General features: G+C 46.0%; 2 protein-coding genes across 2 annotated transcripts; both read right to left on the minus strand.

Annotated features, from left to right (window-relative positions):
• Nucleotides 1–1,569: 1,569 nt before the first annotated feature.
• LOC117585038 (metallothionein-3) lies at nt 1,570–1,950 on the minus strand. The gene is made up of 2 exons (XM_034274294.1): nt 1,797–1,950; nt 1,570–1,735 (listed from the first exon to the last, which is right to left on the minus strand). Exons 1-2 carry the CDS (start codon nt 1,819–1,821, stop codon nt 1,623–1,625), a joined length of 138 nt encoding a protein of 45 aa, XP_034130185.1. The 5' UTR covers nt 1,822–1,950; the 3' UTR covers nt 1,570–1,622.
• Nucleotides 1,951–15,499: 13,549 nt separating this feature from the next.
• LOC117585360 lies at nt 15,500–20,312 on the minus strand. The gene is made up of 10 exons (XM_034274807.1): nt 20,261–20,312; nt 19,982–20,202; nt 19,766–19,919; nt 18,384–18,808; nt 16,902–17,034; nt 16,661–16,841; nt 16,373–16,600; nt 15,945–16,317; nt 15,755–15,886; nt 15,500–15,700 (listed from the first exon to the last, which is right to left on the minus strand). Exons 1-10 carry the CDS (start codon nt 20,310–20,312, stop codon nt 15,500–15,502), a joined length of 2,100 nt encoding a protein of 699 aa, XP_034130698.1.
• Between the last annotated feature and the right edge of the window lie 1,028 nt (nt 20,313–21,340).

Consider the following 21,340-nt stretch of genomic DNA (forward strand, 5'->3'; position numbering starts at 1 on the left):
AAGTTTTCATCCTCTTGCCGAAGTAATTCAACAAGTTCTTAGCCAGAGATACGAGTACATATTTTCATAATTAACAGACCATGTGCACTCTCTCTATAATGTGCATATGGCAAGGACTCTCAGATTTTAAACGCTTTAAAGACCACAAACACCCTAGCCAGAGAGAAGGATATCTGATATCTGACGGCACTGGGCAAACTCTATAATCAAGTTAATAGAACCATTAGCAAAAGGGTATGCCGGGCATGCCGCAAACAACAAGAAACCGCAGTCAAGTAAATAAAGTTGTGCGTTGGTCGCCACCAACAAAAAGTGTTGGGATTTGGTGTGGCAACTGTGTTTGCAGATGGTTTTGTTTGCCTTGCTGTGGCCCAGAGCCAGTGCCAAGGAGGCAAACACCAAAGTCTAAAAGTTGCTTATGACTTCCCCCAATTGTTAATTGCAAGCAACTGTTGGAGCACACCTCGCCACGTCTCTACAAGATTAATGATGGAATTAAAAACCAAGCCGAGCCATATAATGCCGGCTGACTGTGTATGAGTGGAGCAGTGCACTTAATTAAAAATGTTTGCCTAAATTATGTACAGACAGTTAGACAGGCAGACAGCAGGCCAGACAGTCATTTCCGTAATTTGCGGTTGGGATTTTTAACATTTCAGACGCAGCCCCCTAGTACCAGCCCAGCCAGTGCCAGCCCAAGGAAGTTCATTGTTAGACTAGACATGAGGCTCAGATTCACTTTCAAGAGGCGTTTCAAGAGTGGCTACATCCTGCGAGGTCCTTAAGTGACCGCCAATTCATAATTAAGAGGGTATTGTCATTTTGCTCATGTGATTGCTACTTGTGTTCTATAAACTGGATAAGCTCTTGGCCTTTAGTCTACTTTCTATTGTATGCCGGTGGCGAAGTTATCAAGAAATCCCTAAGCATTCGCTATTTTTGGGGATATTTTTGCATCAGGAAACGTTTACCGACAGTCGAGAGTATTGGAAATTCGTCATTGAAATTTGCTTGCCTTTTCATTTTTGAGTTTGTTTTACTTGATTTTCCTCCTGCCACATCTTCGTTGTTGTGGGTCTGGGCGGGAGTGGATGTCGTGGAGCAGCGCTAATTAATTGCTTAAACAATTGCACTCTAGCAGCCATCGCGCATTGTTGTGGGCCGCCTGCTGCGTATACTTAATGCGAGAAATTATTTCACGCTCACTTACAAGTGTCACAATTTCGAGTAGTGTCCTCGTCGGTCCAAATGAGACCACATAAATTTTGCAGCCCGCCTGCTTGCCTGCTTGCCTGACTGCCTGCCACGCGCCACGCGCCACAAATGCAATAACTGCGCGTTTTGGTCATGTGACCCTGGCCAAAAATGTGACACTAGGCCAAAGAGGATTTGGCCGACCCAGAGGCAAAAACTGGAACGGCACCGTCATCTCTGCTATGACGCCAGCGAGTGGCAAGTATTTGTCCTCGACATGTATTTTGTGGGAATTTAGCAGCGGCAAACGAAATAGTAATTAAGCGAATATCATTTGCGACAGCTAGCGACAGTCGTGGGAATAAACTATTTAAGTGAAACGTAATAGCTGGAAGTTTACTTTATTTAATGGCTCATTCCGGAGAACATCACTTGGTCTTGGTGGTGCAGCACTGTTCCTTGGGGCCAGACTTGCAGACGCACTTGCAGTCCTGATTGCAGGCACAATTATCGCCGCACTGGGTCGCCGTGCACTTGCAGTCTGCAAAATAGATTTTGTTTAACATTTGACTGACTGGACAATTGTTCGTCCTTTGACTCACTGGATCCACAGCCCTTGCAAACCATTTTGAAGAATAATTATATCGCTTGTACTTTACAACTTGTTGTTGGTCAATGCTGCGTGGTGGCTGAGTATTTATAGGCTCGACCACCAGCTGAGTGCCGCGTGTAAATTTTTTTTTCACTCTGCACGCTCGTGTGCAAAATCAACAGAGCAAACTCGGCTGCAGAAAAAGAGTTGGGGAACCCTGCTTATCAGTCAGTGCACTTCTCCAAGCAATGATAAGATAGCACTTGAGCGAATCCCCTTAGATTGCTGTCTGCCAAACGAGCCGATGGAGGAAGACCCCCGGATAAACGCTACTTGGCTACTTACTATGCGAAATTGGTCTAGTTAAAGGGGTCAGAGTGGAATTACCGCAAATTGCTAAAGTTTTTAATTGTTTATCTCGGTCTAAGGCGAAACATTAGCGCAACATGGCAGCCACGCCACTGCGATGTTGTCCCTGTCGTAATCAGCACACAAAAATCTTTCCAAGCGGATGCAAAAATTAGCCCACTCTCTCAAGCTTTTTTGTTCGCCTCTCGGCCTCGCTGCCTCTCTGTGTTCGTGCCACCACTACTGTGCCAGCCTCGCAGCATTTTCAGGATGAGGTCAAATTATTAATTTAATATGCATCCGTGCCGCCTCGGACTTTTTGGACTTCCGTTTGCCGCAGCGTCAACCCGCCCCCAACGACCAACCAATTTTGTTGGTTTTACATTCTGTTTGGATGCCCACTGGCCCACTCAAGACCTATGACACAGGATGGCCACAAAATGGCAACCATTTCCGCTGCTTCCCCTAGCTCTTCTTGTACCCAGTAGTAGTCGTTGAGTTGATGGGCGTATTTGCACTTTAATATAATAAAGGGTATAGGGATAGGAATCATCCAGATTGGATAAATATTCGAGTCAAATTGAATTTTTTTGCTTACGAAATTATTTGAGAAGTATTTGTATACTTTTTCCTCCAATTTTGAGCACAATAGAGGTCTGACTAGTGGGTATCCTTTAGTCCGAATATAAAGTTTTACTTTCATTCTTAAATGTCTTCCTGGCTGCACTCCTCAGAGCATCTTTGGTGGCTTTTCTTTGCCTGATTAACGTTTAAACTCATTAAGATAACGCAATTTTTGGTGCTCTGCTTAATTTTACTTTCTTGCAAGCAGCTGCTACCTCCGGCTGCCTGCGGTTAGAGAGGGGGTTCAGAGGTCAGCAAGCTGGAAATCTGTTGCCATTGTCTGGAACTTGATGCCTGTAATTGGTTTGTAAACAATTTTGGCTGCTCTTTGACAATTTCCCTGGCCATTTTATGTTGCGGCTAATTGTGAATTTCCCTCCCTCACCGCTTTCCCTCTGTGCGCTGATTCAGCTTCTTATCAAAATTGAAGTTCGCATTGCGCCAGACCCGGGCATTATGCTCTCTATGTTCACGCTCAATTAAGGTCTGTGGCTGCTGGTTCCTGGACGTGGTCGTGGTCCTGCTTCTGGTTCTGGTTCTGGCTATGGTTTTTTGGGCTCGGCCGGACAGATAGGGATCCGGGCTGGCGCTGTTTACCCGCCAATCAATTCAATTTGCGACTTGTTTGCGCCGGGCATCGCTTCAGAACCGCTCCATTCGGGTCGATCCAGTGTGCGGTTGTGTTCGATTTGTTCGCCGTCAATAGCCGCCAGCAGCGCGCTGCTCCCTTATTAAACGAGCAAATATTTTCGCTGGCATATTAGATAAATGCTATGATTATGATTATGGCCTGCAAAATGGCATAATAATCTGCGGAGTTCGAGGCAGGAGCGGCATAATCAAGCGGATTATGCCGAAAATATCAGCAAAATGAGAATATTTAAATGATTTGATGATGACAAGGCTTTAATTTTCTGTTTTCACCTGTGCGTGAAGCCCATAAACACAACAGTTTAAAGTGTTTTGTTTATTTGTTTGGACGATTTGGATTATTTCCGGTGGTTTTAAAGTCCAGCATTGTCTGAGAACCTTAGAAGTAATTTAAAATTCAGATGGTAACTTTATTCAGGTCATCAGCTTGACATGCCCATCCTAGCAGAACTCCTTTGAGCTCATACATATATGTAGAGGCAATCGTTCATAGGAACGAAAGCCAAACACAAGCCATCAATCCCTCAGCACATGCAGCAGAAACTGCTGCAACTCAAAGAGAGCTTCAATTAGCATAATCCATACACAATGGATGACACCAAAAAGCTGACAAGAGTCGCACATGGACTGGGAGCTGTCATACTGAACAGCTGGCGAAAGGACTTCAAAGGCGCAGCAACCTTTGACCAGGGCCTCTTAAAGCAATCCTTATAGGCAAGGTGAAAAGTTAATTATTCGATGGATTATGCTAATGTTAAACAAGGGGAACTCTAAATAATAATTTAAAATTATTCCAAGCAATCCCCAAGAAATTCTCCGCAACTGAATGCTGTAAACAGAGCTGCTAATAGGCTGGTGTCAAAGAATTTCAGGACACTGCCCGACTATGCCATAATCAACTCAAAGCTAACTGCGGTACACACTCTAACAGAATTTGTTAGTATTATTCACGCCCTGGGCCTTTGCGCAGTCAGTGCTTTATACATGTCAAATCGCATTCGAAATTTTCCAACAGCACTAAAACAATTTCAGAATAGGAGGAGCCCCTAAACGGAGAGGACTTGGGCCAGCCAGCTGGACTGAGCTGGACTTTGGAGCTGGGACTGGGTACTATGTGGAGTGAACATGTGGCCGAACAACCGAGCACACGGGCAGAGGAACAGCGACAGGCACGACATGGAACTCGACGCACAAAACGAAAAAGACTGTGGACGGGGGAACGTAATGGGTAAAGGCGAAAGCCTGCAACAAGCAACGGACCAAATGCTGTCCTGGTTATGGTTCTGGTTCGGGATCTGCCTACGTTGCGGCTGCTGTGGTTGCAGTTCATGGCAGCCAGCCCCACAGAAGGGCGGGAGGGGGGTAGGTGGCATGGATCAGGCATAGGCCGAACAGACCCAAAAATGTTCTGCAATATGCGCCGAGTTGGAAAATTCATCATAAATTCCATGCGACAACATGGGAGCCAAACTTTTCATATGCTCCTCAAAATGCCGCAACGGTCTGTCCCCCAGTCCCAAGCATCCATCCAACCATCCAACCATCCATCCAGCCATCCAACCATCCAACAGCTGCTGGCGATTTTTATTTATACATACGCATGGAGCATGTACGTACGGACATACAGACTGTTGCAACATCTCGACACGCAGAGGATGGAAGTGTGTTAAATGCATATTTGTGGAGCTTAAATTCCATTTGCCAACTGATGACAATCGGTAACAGCTTGGCCAGTAAATTTCATACTTACCCATTCTGCCACAGTTAACCCGAATTCGGATTTGCATAAATGCGTGGGATAAGTTCCCTAAGCTGTCAACCCAGCCATCTCTGGTTTATCTCTTGTGGCCTGTCATTTTTTATCGACTTGAAGTTTAACAACTTACACTCTGCAATTATAACCCTACCCTACAGCACCGAGTGGCATTCATTACCGAGATGGGGATGACACAGAGATCGGGGTTTACGACTGCCAAGGATGCCAAAGCGTTTTTATGACAATTCCAGAAGCTCTAATGCTTTATCATTATGTAGGTCTTATCCTTACGTGCCTTTAAAGCTGGCAATTGCCATCGTTCGTGTCCTCGATTGAAATTGCTTGGCGTCAGCTGAAGTTCTCATTACGCGCTGACGTTTTCAATATACATCATATGGCAGCACACAACACACTGAAAAAATAGTTTTAAAAATATAAAAAAATGTATTTATCCTCAGTCAAACATGTGTTCTGCCTTACGCATAATGCACATAGAAGAAACAAGTTTCTTGATAGCTTTTATTCTCAGTGCAGGCACACTGATGAACGCACAAAAGTTTGTCAATCTGCCAGCAAATGACATGCATCGACGCCGGCGATGAGTGGGGCGCTTAAGAGCATGCAACACTTGGCGCCGCCATGCACGATGCTGACGTGCCAATGTCACAATTATTTAGAGAACGAACCCCATGCCATCATCAAAGCGAAGCCCTCCAAAACGGCGGCAGCAAAGGCGATGATGGGGTTGGGGGTTGGGGGTTGGGCGCCCAAAAACGATGTCGTATCCGTTGCAACTGCTGCCAACTTGCAGCAATGCCAGGGAAAGAGATAGAGCGGGAGAGGTGAGAACTTGACGGAAATCACTAGAGCAACTTTTTTAATGGAATCAAATCAAATTGTTCGGAAGCTGTAAAAAGCGATTGCACGGAAGCATTTTGAGTTGTTGACATCGGGGCGGCGCCACACGGTTGACATCGACATCGACATCGACGGCAGCCGACGCCAACCAACAGTCATCGAGGTGTGAAAAAGGCGGCAGCACCAGCCCCAAGCCAGCAGAGAACTTTGCCAAAAGAAACACACACACTAAAAATCTCTAAAAATAGGAGAAGGAATCATAAGTACACACTTGAGAGGGAGCTTGGCAGCATCGTCAATACGGCGTCAAGTGTGCGCTTGTCCACGCCCATTTGAGGCTCATCCGCCAGAAGAAAGCCAGGAAACATCAGAAGGAAGCCAACGAAGCCAACGAAGCCACCATGTAATTGGCCAAATGACAATGTGCACAAGGTGCAAAAAGTTGCCAGCTGGTGGTGGAGCAAAACAGAGTAGAGAGAGAGCAATGCTGCTATGGTATGCCGGGGCGAAAGTTCAAAGTGCAATCGTTTGCTTTTGGGTTATATGGCGCATAAGTTTCAGGCGCTGCATTTGCACTTGCAAAGTTGCAGAGGGCCATAAAAATCGACCATAAAGCGTCAAGCTGGCTTGCCACAAACTGCTCGTAAATCAACTTAACACGCAGCAGGCCCTCTGCGGCTCCGACAGACACCCACCCGGACAGGGCACACTGTCACCATCATCCACTACCAGCAGTCCCTTCCACTCCCTCGCATTGGGCCGAATAGCTAATAATTCTTGTTGACACCAGCTAAGTTATGCACAATAAACTTGAGCGGGAGAGCTGGTGCAAATTAAGATAATCAATTCATTAGTTTGGTGGCCAGCGTGCCACAGCCAGCCTAAAGTTAACTTCGAAATGCACGAACAGGCTTGCAATGGCAGTCGGGCAGAGGGAACAAATGTTCGCTCCACATTACATTTGTCTCTGCTGGCTCCCAGATTAATTGCCAATGAGTGTGTACAAGTTCGAGATGAAAGTTTTTCAGAACTCTTCCTCCCACAGCTGTCTCTGCTCCATTGCGTGTCCGTTTCGCTTCGTGTGGCATCCAAACTGGGGGCCACGTACATTTTATCTGCTGCTCCTGCCTCTCCTGCTGCTCCCCCTCTGCTCAACACAATTCGAGGTTTTTGAGGTGAAACAAATTTCCGGTGACATAAACTTAATTAGCTTTTGTTCGGGCTTTTGTTTTATGGTTTTGTGGGTGCAAGTGCCTGTGGGTTGAGCGGTGAGGCTCTTGGGTGGCGACTGGTGGAACACTCTGGGCGGATTGTCGCAGGCTGGGGGCTGTCTCTGCTTTGTCTGTCTGTTGGTTTTTATAAATGGCTCTGGCATGTTGAAAGGCGGCATTTAGTTTTGATTTAATTGCTCGCCCACTTAACAGATTTATCTCCAAGATACTTTTGCTTCTTTTTCCATATTTAATTAATGGCACGCACACACACACAGCAAACCCAACCAAACCAAACCAAACCAAACCAACACTCAACAATGCAAAGCCAAACAAAAATAAAACCAAAAGGTAAACTTATCTCCTGTAGCCGAAACATTGCATACCCTCCTTGCGGCTTCTTGAGGCAGACAAAACCGAGTCCCGTATCATCACAACAAATTTAAATATTTAATGTTTATGTGGCCAAAAGTCAAGTGTCCCCAGAAAGGGTATTTGCAATTAAAGCTGATGCAAGACAATGTGTATGAGTATTAGCCATCAGAGCCATCTGAGCCATCAGAGACGACAAAACTTTTTGCCCAACCACTTTTGGCAGTTCGGCTTACGACTTCGGCGGCCCCCTGTGCCCGCTACCGCTCCCGCTCCCGCTGCCGCTCAAGTTTAATAAAATGGGAAAATATTTACTGATAATATCACAGAATAATACATAACTGTTTACCGCAAACAAAGGCGGAGAACAACAAGACCAACAAGGAGCAGAACCAGCATGGGCAAAAATAATGAAATTGAAAACTGAGCTTATGCCGAACGTGGATGAATAGGTGAGGGAGAACACTCAAATCTGGTCTGGTCCTGTTTCGGTTCCTGGGTTTGCCCACTGCGATTGCCCCCTGACATTGTGGGAGGTAAACTGCGTGCAAGTAAAATAGTTGTGGAATCACAAACGGCACAAACCCGTAGGATTTGAAAGGAGCCAACGCAATGAGTGCAGAGAGTCTATAAGGACTTTTCAACATAACTAATACTAATGGATATGGATGTGTGTGTGTGTGTGTGTGTGTGTGTACATTTGAGTGTGTGCAGGTGCATATTTAAAGCATCAGGCGACCAAATTGGCAATGTTTTCGATCAATCTTTCAATCTTTTCCAAGGTTTTTATCATAACTTTCTCTTTAACTCAAAGCCACATTTATTAGATCTTATAAAGCACAATGAAGAGTAGTATTTATTATAGATTCTGATTATCTGCAATGCCTACATTTTCTCAGTTTTACTATCAATGTCGATTGCTTACCTTTTGTCGCCTGTACACTCCTGAGGCTGGAGGGTGTAGCCAGAACCACCATGTGTGTGGACTCATAAATACTTCATCAGGCGCAGAGGACTAAGAAGTCTAAAGGTAAGAAAACTTTTCACTGAGGCTAAACTGACGATATAATGATCTCCCCAGGGTGTCGAACAGCACACACACGTGTGTACACACACACACCACACACTCTCTACCTCCCAGAGAAGGAGAGACACACCCACCCACAAACCGACACGCAGACAGAGCTGATTAGGTCCTGAATTGAGATTCCTACAGCATTGCCTGGCATCTCACCTTAATCGGCTGCCAAAGTTACTTATGCTTGCCATTGCCTGCTGCTTGTGGATGGATGCTGCCCCCCCATTCCCCATGTCTCTTGCCACAGATCCTTCTCCGGCTGCTCCATTCCGGACAATATTAACAGGAAGTGAAATCAAAAGGTTGGCTTTTACTTGATTTTCTCAATTCAGAGGCAGCTCGAAGAACCCTCTTGGCCAGCCTCCATTGTTCGTGTGGCTTGTAGTTTAACTTTATCATCTTCACTTGGCGGTCGGGGAAGTTCCTTAGCAGTGAGGAGGCGGTGGGGGGAGCCTCACCACCTCTCCCTGGGGGCCAAGTTGTCTGCCAGCTCTCATCTCATCTCCGTTTCCGTTCGCTTTATTCTCCTCTGCATTGGTTTGTCCGGGTCTGGAGTCCGGAGCGTGCTTCGTGGCAGTTGCCGTTGCCGTTGCCGTTTCTGTTGCTGCTGTTATTGTATAAGCAGCTCATCTGCGGCTGAGCGCATTTTATTTGCTTCAAATTGAGTTATGCCTAATGAAAATCAAATAAGCCGCAATCGAGCCGGAAATGTTGCCAGAGTCGTGTCCTTGGCCGCACTCCGCTCGCTCCGGAATGCCGCAATGCCAGCCACTTCTCGTTTGGCAGTTTGTGACTTTACATTAGCTTCATTGGCAGACTATTGACGCCCTTTGTTGGTGTGCCCCGCCTGCCCCGTGCACATCAAAATAACTCTGGCAAATAGCCAAATGGCAAACACATCGGATGCGAATCAATTAAACGGATTCAAAAAGAGCCACAAAGCACAACACCGAAGGCGTTGGTCGTAAGCCTTCTCAGTCAGCCTTTTTGGCCCACTTAGCAGGCTGAGTGGATGCCAAAGCTGAGTACGAATATATTTTGTATATTCATATCATCATATTCAGATGGCAGTCTGCGGCAAGCTCTGAATGCAAAAGGGAAAATGCAGGGAAAAGCTCACACAGAATTTTGTTTGTACATCAAATTGCCTTACCACTCATTACACACCCACACAAGAGTGTCTGTTTATGTGTGTTTGTGTTTGGGATAGTCTCAGTCTCCCCCTAGCCTTAAGTGCAAGTGTGGAAAATTATTTAATGACTTTTCTGAATTTGAAACGGAATTCGTGAGTGCGTTGCGGCAGAGTGCGAAGTGTCCCGGGGAGAAGGCCAAATATTTGCATACGCAGACAGGGGGACAGTCACAGTGCAGGAGTAAGCCAGGGGGGGAGCGAGGGAGGTGCACAAAGACGGAGTCGAGCCATTAAAGCGGTCGAGGGCAAACCTTTGCAACTGCCAAGTGCCAAGTAATTTGACCCCAAGGCCCTTCAGTGAGCAACTTTTTTTCACCTACAATCTTATTAATTATTAATGCGTCTTTGAAGTGCAACGCGTTGGCCACTTGGCCAGGCTTCACCGTCACCGTCACCGTCATCATCATCAGCAACATTCTGTTCATCAGCATCAACGCCTAACGAAGCCGCACTCGAGCAGTCTCCAGAAGCAACGACGGTGTCAACATTAATTTGTGTTCAGGCGACACTCGCAAGACAGCTGACAGCTCGGCAGGAAGAGCCGCCATAGAAGCCGCCATAGCTGAACAAGTAGATGGCGATGGAGATGGAGATGAGGCCGGAGGTGTAGCTGAAACAGTAGCAGCATATAATTTGTAATTAATGACCAGTTAAAGAGAGAGCAACCTTTGGACAGAAGAAGAGCTGAGTGGACGGGGGGCTTTGTCGGGCTGCGATTTACGCTGGCAAAATGGGGTGACAGCCAAACGCTGATTTATTGCCAAAGACCGCAAAATTTATATGCCATCTCACTGACTGAGCCTCCCTGTCTGTCCCTGCAGGTTCTGTGTCTGTGCCTCTGCCTCTGCCTCCGCAGTCTTGCCTGCTTTTCTTTACAATCCATATTCCGTTTTTCTTTCACTTTCCAAAAGAGTAGATTATATGTTGAATGGCAGTTGACCAGCGATCGGCATGCAGCAAGGAGCTGAAAAGAAACCAGAAACGAATGCATGCAAAAATCATTAAAATTAGTAATAAATAAAACAAAGAATTATTTACACATGGAACATATTGTAAGAGTACAAAAATGTCGACTTTTTCTATCCCTTTTGATTCCTGCTACATTTGAATGTGAAACGTCAGCAGCATTTCGACACGGCTTGCCTTTATGCTCATTTCTGGTTCTCTTTCAAATTTGTCTTCTCTCTTCTGCTATTCCACCTTCCACGGATCCCTTTTTTTTCTGGGTAGTAAAAAAACTGGTGCGCCTATTGTGAGGACAGGAGTTGGAGTAGCCTTAGACACTGTTTCATTTTGAAGCCATAGATCCCCGGCAAAGTGCAATTTATCTTGTGTGCCAGTCAGATGATTTCGCTAGTCAATGGCCTGAGCCCACTTACAATTCTGTTATTACTCCTGCAGACTGAGCTCCAGCCCCAGCTCTAGCTCCCTCCAGATGGGAATCTGTGGACACATTCGTTTCATTCTTTCATCTTCTGCATGTTTTGACTTTGTCTGCGGCTGTTGTCACTCGTCTGACTTAGCCCCTTTCTGTGGATGCCAGGCGTAAGCCAGAGACAGAACCTGCCATTCAAAGTGTAATTCCTCAATTACACAAGTGTCTGTATCTACCCCCGCACCAACTCAATCTCGCTCAATCTATGCTCCAACTGAGGACGATTTCAAGCGCTTCCAGCTGGTTGATTAATGGATCCGCCCCCCCCCCCCCATTCGATGTTTTGGCAACCCAGAAACGCATCTAAGTGAAACAACACGGGAGATAACAGTTTAAGCCGCTCTGCAACTGTATTTATTTGCTGGCCAACTTTTTAGCTAAGTGCAAAACAATTTACCCAAATTCACACACACACACGCACTAAGCCACACAAACACTAGCAAACATACATGTACATAATATGTACATATGTATGTATATGTATATTGTTCATACATGTTTGCTTAATTGTTCCCCCGACTATTGCCTCTTTTTGCGGCGACTCCCCCTCCACACGTACACTTATTTGTTTGTTGCTTTTGTTGCCGCTGCTGCTGCAATGTACTTTCCCCTCCCTGCAACGTAAAGCCTGCCACAGCAGCTCTGCACTTTTGCGGGTCTCGCTTTTGATGTTTGAAAATACCCTGGAGGAGACTTGTGGGGTACCAGCTATAAATTTGACCTGCATTTAGAGTAAGACATTTAATTCAAATTTGCTACAAATAAATATAAGGATAAAAGGATAATTTAGCAGGGAACTTCCACATTATATGCATTTATTTACATATATTTTATTTGTGATTTTATGCCTTAAAATGAATCAAAGCAATTGACTCGGATTTCATAATTCCACATTAAGGTTCAAGTTAAATATTCCGTATTTGTTATTACAATATTTTTTCATGAATTGAAGGGTTTAATGTAATATTAATTACTTGTTTCAAAACTATAAGATTTTTCTGTGTTTTCTGTACCACAGGGTATGTCAGTTGTTGTATCAAAAAAGTGCAAACCTTGACTGAAACTTTCCCCTCCGTTGTTTTATTATGCTAATGCAGCACAGAGCTCGGGCAACGCCAAAACCCGCCACCCGGCACCCGGCACCCGCAACCTGCCGCGTAGTCAAGTGTGTTGATTGGCGCGCTCTCCTCTGCTCAGACACACACACACCCAAACGCTGGGTAGGAGAAGAAAGTCCCAGCTTAGAGGGGATTGTAGAACAATAACGACTTGCAACATGTGAAAACTGTGCCAGCGTAGAGGCGGGGTAAGAGAGTGAGTTTGCATTTGTGTAATGCCTTTTAAGCAGCATTAGACTAAGCCAAAAACTTTGATGGAGAAGCCAATACCAAACACCTCATAAAATATGAAAGAGCCACTCGATATGGGGGCGTCAACGGGCCACCAACAAACAAAGGCAAAAAAATAACGAGCACAAGAACAAACAAATGGCGCAAATTTAAAGGGACGTCAAAGACACGCCGCGAACGGAGCCGGTCTCGGGCAGGTCGTTTGCCTGAGAACTTCAGCAGACTGTAAAATGAAATAATTATGAGCGATAAATTTGCCGGCGTCTTAGGCAAAAAATTGTCGCTAAAGATGGTGAGGATAGGCAGCTAGGATGGGGAGGCTTGCAGCTGATCAGAGGTAGGGAGAAGAAGCGGCTACGACGGCTGCCTTGATAATGAGGCAGAGGCACACAGACGCCTCCACCGCTGCCGCCGTTGTTGAGGCAACCTTACCGACAGACAGCGACAGAACACAGGCAATTATGCAAAGCAAAAAATATACCGATTTGGTAATTGGATCGATTCGAATTCCATAGCTCATGCCCAAGCGATTTTCAAAGGATGCGGCCATTAAAAATTCATAGGACTCGTCGCTTTGCAGATGCTAATTCAATTTAAAGGCCGCAACCTCAGCCTCTGGCCCCAGATGGAACAGGCAAATCCACTTGCATGGCCTCTCCTAGCCCCTAGCCCCATACCCCCCCCCAAAACTTCACTTCGAGCTCATATTTTATCGGTGCTGTCGTCTGGCTGCAGTTGCACTTGCCAATCTACCCGAAAGCTCCTTCTCTCCCCGCCCCAGTCCTCCTCTCTGTTGGACAGGACTTTTATCAGAGCGCGTAAATTTTCAACGGGGACGACAACGCCTCGCACAGATTTATTTTATTTACAGCAAACTCCTTTCCCCGGTGCTGCCAACGCCACTACCACTGCCACTGCAGCCCGCTTTTATATAATTTCAATTATCGCCTGTTGGCTGTGGGCCATAAATTAAGTTAAAATCTGAGACGTTGCAGGTTGCGTTGATTGCATGTGAAAAATATTCCATTTTCCCAGTCATTTAATTAAGTGCAAATGCAAGAGTTATGAACTCCAGAAAGTAGCTGCGGGGAAGGGCGTTTGGGGTCGTCTTTTTTTTACTTTTTGAGTATTTGGCAAAGGGGATTTTCGAGCAAGTTTATTGAACCCTTTGACAAAGATAAGAGCTCGCTCTCTCTTCGGGGGCCAATCCCCGGTTAAAACTTTTGCAGAGCCCAACGAAAAAAGTGTCATATAGCTGTCGGATCCCGGAGGGGCAGCAGTTGTGTACAACTTTGCAGCAGAAACAACATCAGCCCGTGAAGGCTAACAAACGGAAACAAACAGCTGCATTAGCAGCCACAAATCAGCAACAATCACAGCAGCAACAGCAACAGCAACAGCAACAGACAAAGTTGAGCGCACTCACTTAAAAATTCCAAACACAGAACGGAAATATGCAAAATCTGGTGGAATGGACCAACAAACAAAACAACAAAAAACCCAGAAAGGAAAGCAAGTTTCGAAAGTCGAAGGTGGAATACTCTTCAGAGTCTTTGGCTGTTTGGTTGAGAATTTTTATACCGAAAGAGGACAAGTGTGGCAGTGTTTTGACACTAAAATAACAATGTTTCAGCTTATTATATTTCATGTTTAAATTGAATATTTAAATTATGGTAAATGTATTCCATTAAATTTAAGTTTACATATTCACTTTCTACTGTTTTATGTGAAGATTCCATTTTTAATTGTACTATAAAGGAATTTGAATACATTTTAATATTTTTGGTCATTTTCCTTTGTGGTTCTTGTGTTGCCAACTTCTTGTGAAAATCAAGCTACCCTCGACGCGGCCATCTAAGGCTAGAGTGCGAGAGCAACGACAACGGAAATGACACAGCCCGCCATGTTGGCCAAACTTGTTGTTGCCGTTGTCTCCGAATGTAGCTGCATGTAGTTGTAGTTGCTGTTTGTTTCTTGGTTTGTTTGTTTATTTGTTTGTTTGTCGCTTTGAAACGAGGTGTTAACGAGCGAAGCCGGTGCTGTATGCAGGTGAGATTTACGGCGACTAGCAGGCGAGACTCCAAGAGGAGCAGCAGAGGCTGGAGAGATTTGAGTAGCAGCAGGATGAGTGGAGTAGACTCCGCTAAAGACTCCGCTTTCTAACTGCACTTAGAGTGGCCCACACCATGTGACGTGGAGTGGATGTGTCCCGTCCCGTACCGTCCCGTCCCGTCCCAAAGGGGGGGCAAATTAGTGATAATGAATAATTTCCCCCAGCGATAATTAAGAGCATCATTAAAAATGTTGCCGGGAATGAAATTGAGTTCGTCTGGGACTAAACGCTTTTCCAATTACCACGACACACACCCTCTCACACCGGGTAAAAATTGTCCGCTTGCATTTCCACAGCCCCATCCCACACCCAATCGCACATCCTTTCGCAAAAAGCTGCCCAAAAACGCCTGCCCAGTTCTTGCCACATGTCCGTGGCAAGTGCAGCCGATAGTGCTCGAAAATCCAGACCGAATACTCACGGAGATGAGCTCACTTTTCACTTGGCCATTCGGCCGTGACGCTCAACCCATGCCCGGCCAACAATGCCGGCGGTCGATGTCGATTCCCTGCTGGCACTCGGCTGTCATATTTTTGCCTTTGGAACTGCTGCCACGGCGGCCCCTTCGCATGAGCCGGGATTTTGTGGCTTTTGCGTGCGATTTTGATGTTTGCTGTGACACGTGCTCATGGTCGTCGTCCAGGATGAAATGCGGCGTCCAGGCGGCGGGGGGCGGACTAATGCAGTCTAAGCTGAATTGCAGCAACGATCACATAAATGGGTGAATTATTTGATTTTCTTTAGCCCACAGATGGCAGTCTCCACCAACAGGGCACTGAATGCAAAGGTGAAGCCAAAGGCCAGCACGAATAGAGCCCCAGAGATGTTGGAAACATTTAGGGGCTTGGGTGCACCTTTGGCCTTGTGCCCATTGACCATATCATGCAGAATTTCCTGCACCTTCTTGTCCATATATTTGACCACAAACTGTGAATAAATGGGAGATTAGTCAGAGTGCATAATCCCTCATTGGATGGCTACCTCCAGCTCCCAGTGAACATAGAGACCCGTCTCCTGGCAGGTGAGAATATGCTTGTCCAGTTCCGGCATCAAAGTCCAGCCACGTATGGACACAGCACGGGTCCAGTCAAAGTACAAATCATCATGCAGCACCTAAGCTAACATTTGATGGGTAAATCTCAACTATGAAAAGTGCCAACTTTCCTCATACAATGCGATTCTCCAAGGCTTTCGCGGGCACGTAATTTCCCACCGAAAGCGAGCCCGAGGCCAGGCGTTCGATGCCCAGTCCATAGTTGGGGCTAAAGCTGGCATTGGCCAAGAAGCTGTAGTCGCGCACCTCAAAGTTGCGGGCCAATATCTGCTCGGTGACCAGATCGGAGCTCTCCACGGTATGCACCCAAATAATGGAAGGTGCTGCCCATTTCCAGCCAGCCTGTGCCCACTTCTCGATGGTGTCCACTGGTGCACTGTAGAAGGGCACTGTCAGCAGCGACTTGAGCTGTCCGCTGTAGATATTCTCCAGCGTGATGGTGGCACACAGGAGCGTGGCCAGAAAGAAGCGTGTGGCAAATCGATCAAAGCTGCAAGGGAAACATTGAGTTCACAACCCACTTGAAGCCACTCGAAAACACACACCTGAGCGGAGCCGATGGCTGTTGGATGAAAAGCGCAAAAGTGTCCAGCAGGGAGTGCTCCAGTTTCCGCACATGATGAAACTTTGGCTCATATCTACCAAAGCCCAGTCGATAGCTGGCAAACTTCATCACGTACAGAAAGACGGCACAGATCAGAATAGTGGAGATGAGCAGCAGCCATGTGGGGCCATTGAAGGGCAGAATATTGGTGCGCCAACTGGGCAGGGGTCTGAAAAGATGAAAACTTTAATTGCAAATACAAAGCTCAAGTTGAATGTTGTTCCTTTACGCTGGAGCTGGTCCTAGTATGGTTACAGAGGAGCGGGCAATGTGATGCGAGGTCTCCGTGATGCCATCGTACCAGTTGTAGATGCAGCCAATGGCCAGCTCCACCCGCTGGTCATAAATGTCCCCCAACATGCCGTCGCTCGTCTCATTCTCATAAATGCTGCCCCAGTTGTCGGCGCCATCTGTAACAGTCACAAAAACCGCTAAGATTTGAGCAGCAGTCAGTTGATTGCTAAACTTACACGCCTCCACACGCAGATGACAATTGTGCACCTGACAGAAGGTCTTCATCACATTGGCCTCGGCGCCATGGTAAGCAATCGAACGGTTAGCCCCATGCGGGTTAATGGCATCTTCATTGCCCTCACCAGCTGGCTGCATAAGGATACAATCGGGTAAGACGATCTGAGGGGAATGGTTAACTATTGCTGGCCAATCAAGCGTCTGGGCTAATTTCGTTAATGGCCTTGTTATGGCCACGCCTCCACCCCGCACACACACAGACACACTGGGAAGGGCATTCAAATGGACATCGACACTTGCCTCATCGGGTGGCAATTAAATGGAAACACGTAATTTAAATCAATGTTGAAGCCAGGGCCAAAGCTAAGCCCCAAACAAAACCACATGCACATGCTTGTGGCTCTTTTCTCTCTCTCTCTCTCTCTCTCTCTTTCCCCCACTCTCACGGTCTGTCTCACTCGTTCGTTTGCGTTGAATGTGAGCTACTATTTGTGTTAGTGTTTGTATGGGCGTGACCGTGTATGTGTGTGCTTACAAATGTGCAAATGTCCTTAAGGCAAACAATTGAGTGCGAACAAAACTTTTGCCAAATGACAACAAAAGAACTTTATTTTTTGCAACCATTTTGACTGGCACAGTGGGCAGGAAGTACGAATACGAGTGGGTTTCCCATGGGTACACCTTTGCTTCCTTTTGTTATCTGAGTGAATCGAGACACTGTGCCTGTGCCTGGGGCATACAGAACACATTTTGGCTAAACGTTGATGTTACTTTGATTGTCATGAATGATAAAAAAAGAAACCTATGACATGGATAGACTACAACCTAACAACAGAGAAGCTGATCTAATAATTTAGATGAAATAGGGAATAAATAATAGAATTTTGGTAAAAATATAAGATAATTATTCTTTATATTCTTTTTCTACTTTCAGTCCCTAATTTGTAGCATAGTGTAACCAGACAAATCATACAGACGCCTCCTGACAACTGCTCTGGCATCTGGGAACCTCCTAGGCAACCATAGACACAGGACCACAGAACAACATGTGCTTACATTTAAGTTCCCCCAAAATCGTTGCCCACAACGACAACAAAGGCAAATAACTAAGCACCGCTCTCACACAGCCACCCACAAACACACACACAAGCGATATACACCCACGCACACACAATGAGGCAACCACTGGACATTTATTCATGATGAGTCCACACACACTGAGCCCCCCCCCCCCGCCACGACTAATGCAAAGACAACGATGTGAATGGAGGAGCAGGCCAGAGAAGAAGATGAGGGCCACAACGGACAGGATGTGAGTGTGAGGAGCCAACCAATTGGCTTTGCTTAATGTTGGCGTGCAAATCTCTGGCATTTGTGGCTCAGTCTGCTCCCAGGGGCATGCCAGCAGAGGGAACATGGCCGCAGGGGGTGGCACCAGCAACAACAAACGATAAATATAAACTTAACCGGCAATTACTTACCACATAATTAGTAATTGTATATGGGACATAAGTAATGGAGCCCATGCGCAGGGTGCGACGCTGTAGATCGAGCAGCTTGTTGGGATAAAGTTCGACCCGACTGGCAAAAGTTTCGTTTGGCAAGAATGCGTCCAGGCGCACGGCATCCAAATTACCAAAGGCTCCAACAAACTTTTGTGTCCACAGCTCGAAATTGATGTCGCGGTACGGTAAAGTGGCTGCTCCTCCCACTCCCACTCCTGCTTCTGCTTCTGCTCCTCCATCTCGCACATTTCCATTCACATCTCTGGGTATCCCATCCCTCGTGCATTCCGTGTTTACCGTTGTGCCTTGTCCCTCTTTATGCCTGGCGGCTGGCACTGGTCCCGTTACTGGTCCCGTTACGGCTCTTGTTCCTGGTCGCACCATCAGATGGTGTGGGTAGACTAAAGCGCATTACAACGATTTCCCGTTGTTGGACAAGCAGAAACAACAAACAAGCGGGAGACACAAAAAAAAACACAAAGAAATAAAAGAGGGTGGAGAAAGATGACATTAATTTTGGGAAGATCGACCATGTGTTATCCTATGATATGAGATCTTTTGAGGATTCAGCCGATTAAATAATAATTTGTAAAAGGAATAAACCCAGGAAACATTTTAATATTTTATCTAAAGTGGTAAATAATACACAAACAATATTTAGGTACTTTTCTTACATTTCTAGGGAATTATCTATGGGATTAAATGGAAGAAACAAAGTAAACGCTCAAGAAATATTTCCAATCCAGTTCCTGGTCAAATTTACAACGAATTTCAGCTACGAGTATCTATCAAAAAAGCTGCCGGACAATAGCAAGAAAATAATATTCAATGTGCAAATTCTCTTTCAAAGTCCATCCTACACCCTTTGGTCTGCCTTGAGCGTCACACTCACACATTGTCAAGTCAACCTCTACACCCCTCGCAATAAAAACAGGGTATGTGAAAGAAAAAAAGAAGCAAAATTAAGTCCGCAGCAAGCAAAACAGAGAGAAGGAACAGAAAACAAAGCCAACAAATAAAGAAAAAGTGGAAAAGGCCAAGCGGTAAAAAAAACCAAAGTTTACAATTGAACAAGACGCCGTCGAGCGTTGAAATTATTGGCAAGTGCTAAAGTTTGATCAACTGGCCCCGAATGTCCTGCGGTGGTTTGCACCGTTCCCATTCCCTGTTTATGTTGCACGGTGTCAGAGCATGGACAACTTTAGCAGTCGGACTTGTTCCGACATGTCCCCCCAGGCGGGGGTGGCAGGAAGCCAACGCTTAAGCTAATAAATTGATGTTTTTGGGTATAGCAAGGAGTTTGAGGATTGAAATGTGAGATCTCTCTGCTCATCATCATTGAACTCCACTTCACTTACACTGCAGTATGTCCATGGCCAAGAGCTCCTGGGGATGTTCATCCTCACACAAGAACAAATAACGCTTATCCTTGAGGCGCACATTGGCATTACGTGTGGCATAGTATCGGGCATGTAGAAACAGATTCGTTTGCGACAGAATGGTGATGAAACCCTTAAGGAGAAAAGTGTTATGTTAATTGATAAAGAAAGGAGTCTTCGATTTTCTAGAGCTACCTCTGTGCTGCTGCTATTGACGGCAGCCATCACCTGCCACTCAAGGCTTTCCTCCACATCACTGAATTTTCCCACATTGATCCATTGCAGGAGCACAGACTGAGGTAGCTCTTGAAGCACAAGCTCCAGAGATCTCAGGTACTCCAGCTGCAGCAGAGTTGTGCTGCTGGTGTGGTTGTGCACGATCAGAATGGACGAAAAGTATGCAAAATATTCTCCAACTGCAACAAAAATAAAGGAGTTTAGGCACGACAAGCGATCAACAAACGAATTTCTTACTTATAATGCGAAGCAATGGGCTCAGCTGCATCACGAGTGGCTGTAGCAACATCTTGTCGGAGCACTATTGGTCTCAGTCTCAGGGAAATTCAACCTTTATACGAGAACTGTGACTGCAACGATTGAGCCACAAATTGATTTGAACCCGAACTGTAATTGAAAACCCCTTTGGTCTCGTCTGGTCTGTTCCGGCTATCATTACAAAACTTCCAATGGGCATTGTTTGTCCAGACATTATCCTAATGAAACGCACACAAGACATTACAATATTTGCATAATTCACTAAACAATTCTGGACAGGTCAGGGGGTAAGCAAACTGAGATGGATGGGAACTTTGTCAAGTGGAACAAACTCGACTGGCACTCAAGTAAGAGCCATCGAAGTGAGGTGACTGCAACATTCGATGCCTTAATCAACCCTGAAGCGACTTCCCTCTGGCTTTGGGCCAATTAGCGAGGCCACAAATTAGCGACAAAAATGCAGCCTAAAGACTGGCTGACTTTCATTATGAATGCGAACAAAGCACCAGCCGAACCGACTACCAACACTGCAGCTGGCGGATGGTGGACACAGAACTGAGCCCAGACCAGAGCAGACCAGGCCAAGTGTCAATTGAAACAATTCAATTGGTCTGGCCAGGAATTGGGGGGAAACAAACGCAGTCGTGGCCAATGTGAGAACATAAACTGGCACACCAGACCAGCCCGTCTCTTTCCCTCTTTCTCTCTCTGTCTTTGTCTCTTTGGGAATGTGTGAGTATTGAGAGTGCTTAACCATTGGGTTATTTGAAATTGAAAGACAGATTAAAGGATTTGCTCCTGGGGCAAGGCTGACCGGAAACCAGCTGGAGACACAGAAAGCGAACGACGGGAGTCAGAGACTCCGTTTCTGGTCATTCGAGGGCCCAGCAGGCGTCGATTTTATTGCGTCGACAACCTGCTCGGAAACATCCACCCAAAAAAGCCACACAAAAAAATGCAAACACACCCACACATGGCTGTAACTGTGCCAACATCCACTCGGAGCCCCCCAAGGGCAATTAAACACTCAATTGGAGGCGTGAGAGTTGGTCTGTGACC

The sequence above is a fragment of the Drosophila guanche genome, unplaced genomic scaffold, assembly GCF_900245975.1.
Source record: "Drosophila guanche unplaced genomic scaffold, DGUA_6, whole genome shotgun sequence".
Taxonomy (NCBI): domain Eukaryota; kingdom Metazoa; phylum Arthropoda; class Insecta; order Diptera; family Drosophilidae; genus Drosophila; species Drosophila guanche.

What these genes read in the sequence shown, in the direction of transcription:
- LOC117585038 (XM_034274294.1), bottom strand. Translation starts at nt 1,821, where the DNA reads ATGGTTTGCAAGGGCTGTGGATCCA. An exon ending in TTGCAAGGGCTGTGGATCCA is followed by an intron (nt 1,736 to 1,796) that starts GTGAGTCAAAGG and finishes TCTATTTTGCAG; the next exon opens with ACTGCAAGTGCACGGCGACC.
- LOC117585360 (XM_034274807.1), bottom strand. Translation starts at nt 20,312, where the DNA reads ATGTTGCTACAGCCACTCGTGATGCAGCTGAGCCCATTGCTTCGCATT. An exon ending in CCCATTGCTTCGCATTATAA is followed by an intron (nt 20,203 to 20,260) that starts GTAAGAAATTCG and finishes TTTTTGTTGCAG; the next exon opens with TTGGAGAATATTTTGCATAC. An exon ending in ATACAATTACTAATTATGTG is followed by an intron (nt 17,035 to 18,383) that starts GTAAGTAATTGC and finishes ATCCTTATGCAG; the next exon opens with CCAGCTGGTGAGGGCAATGA.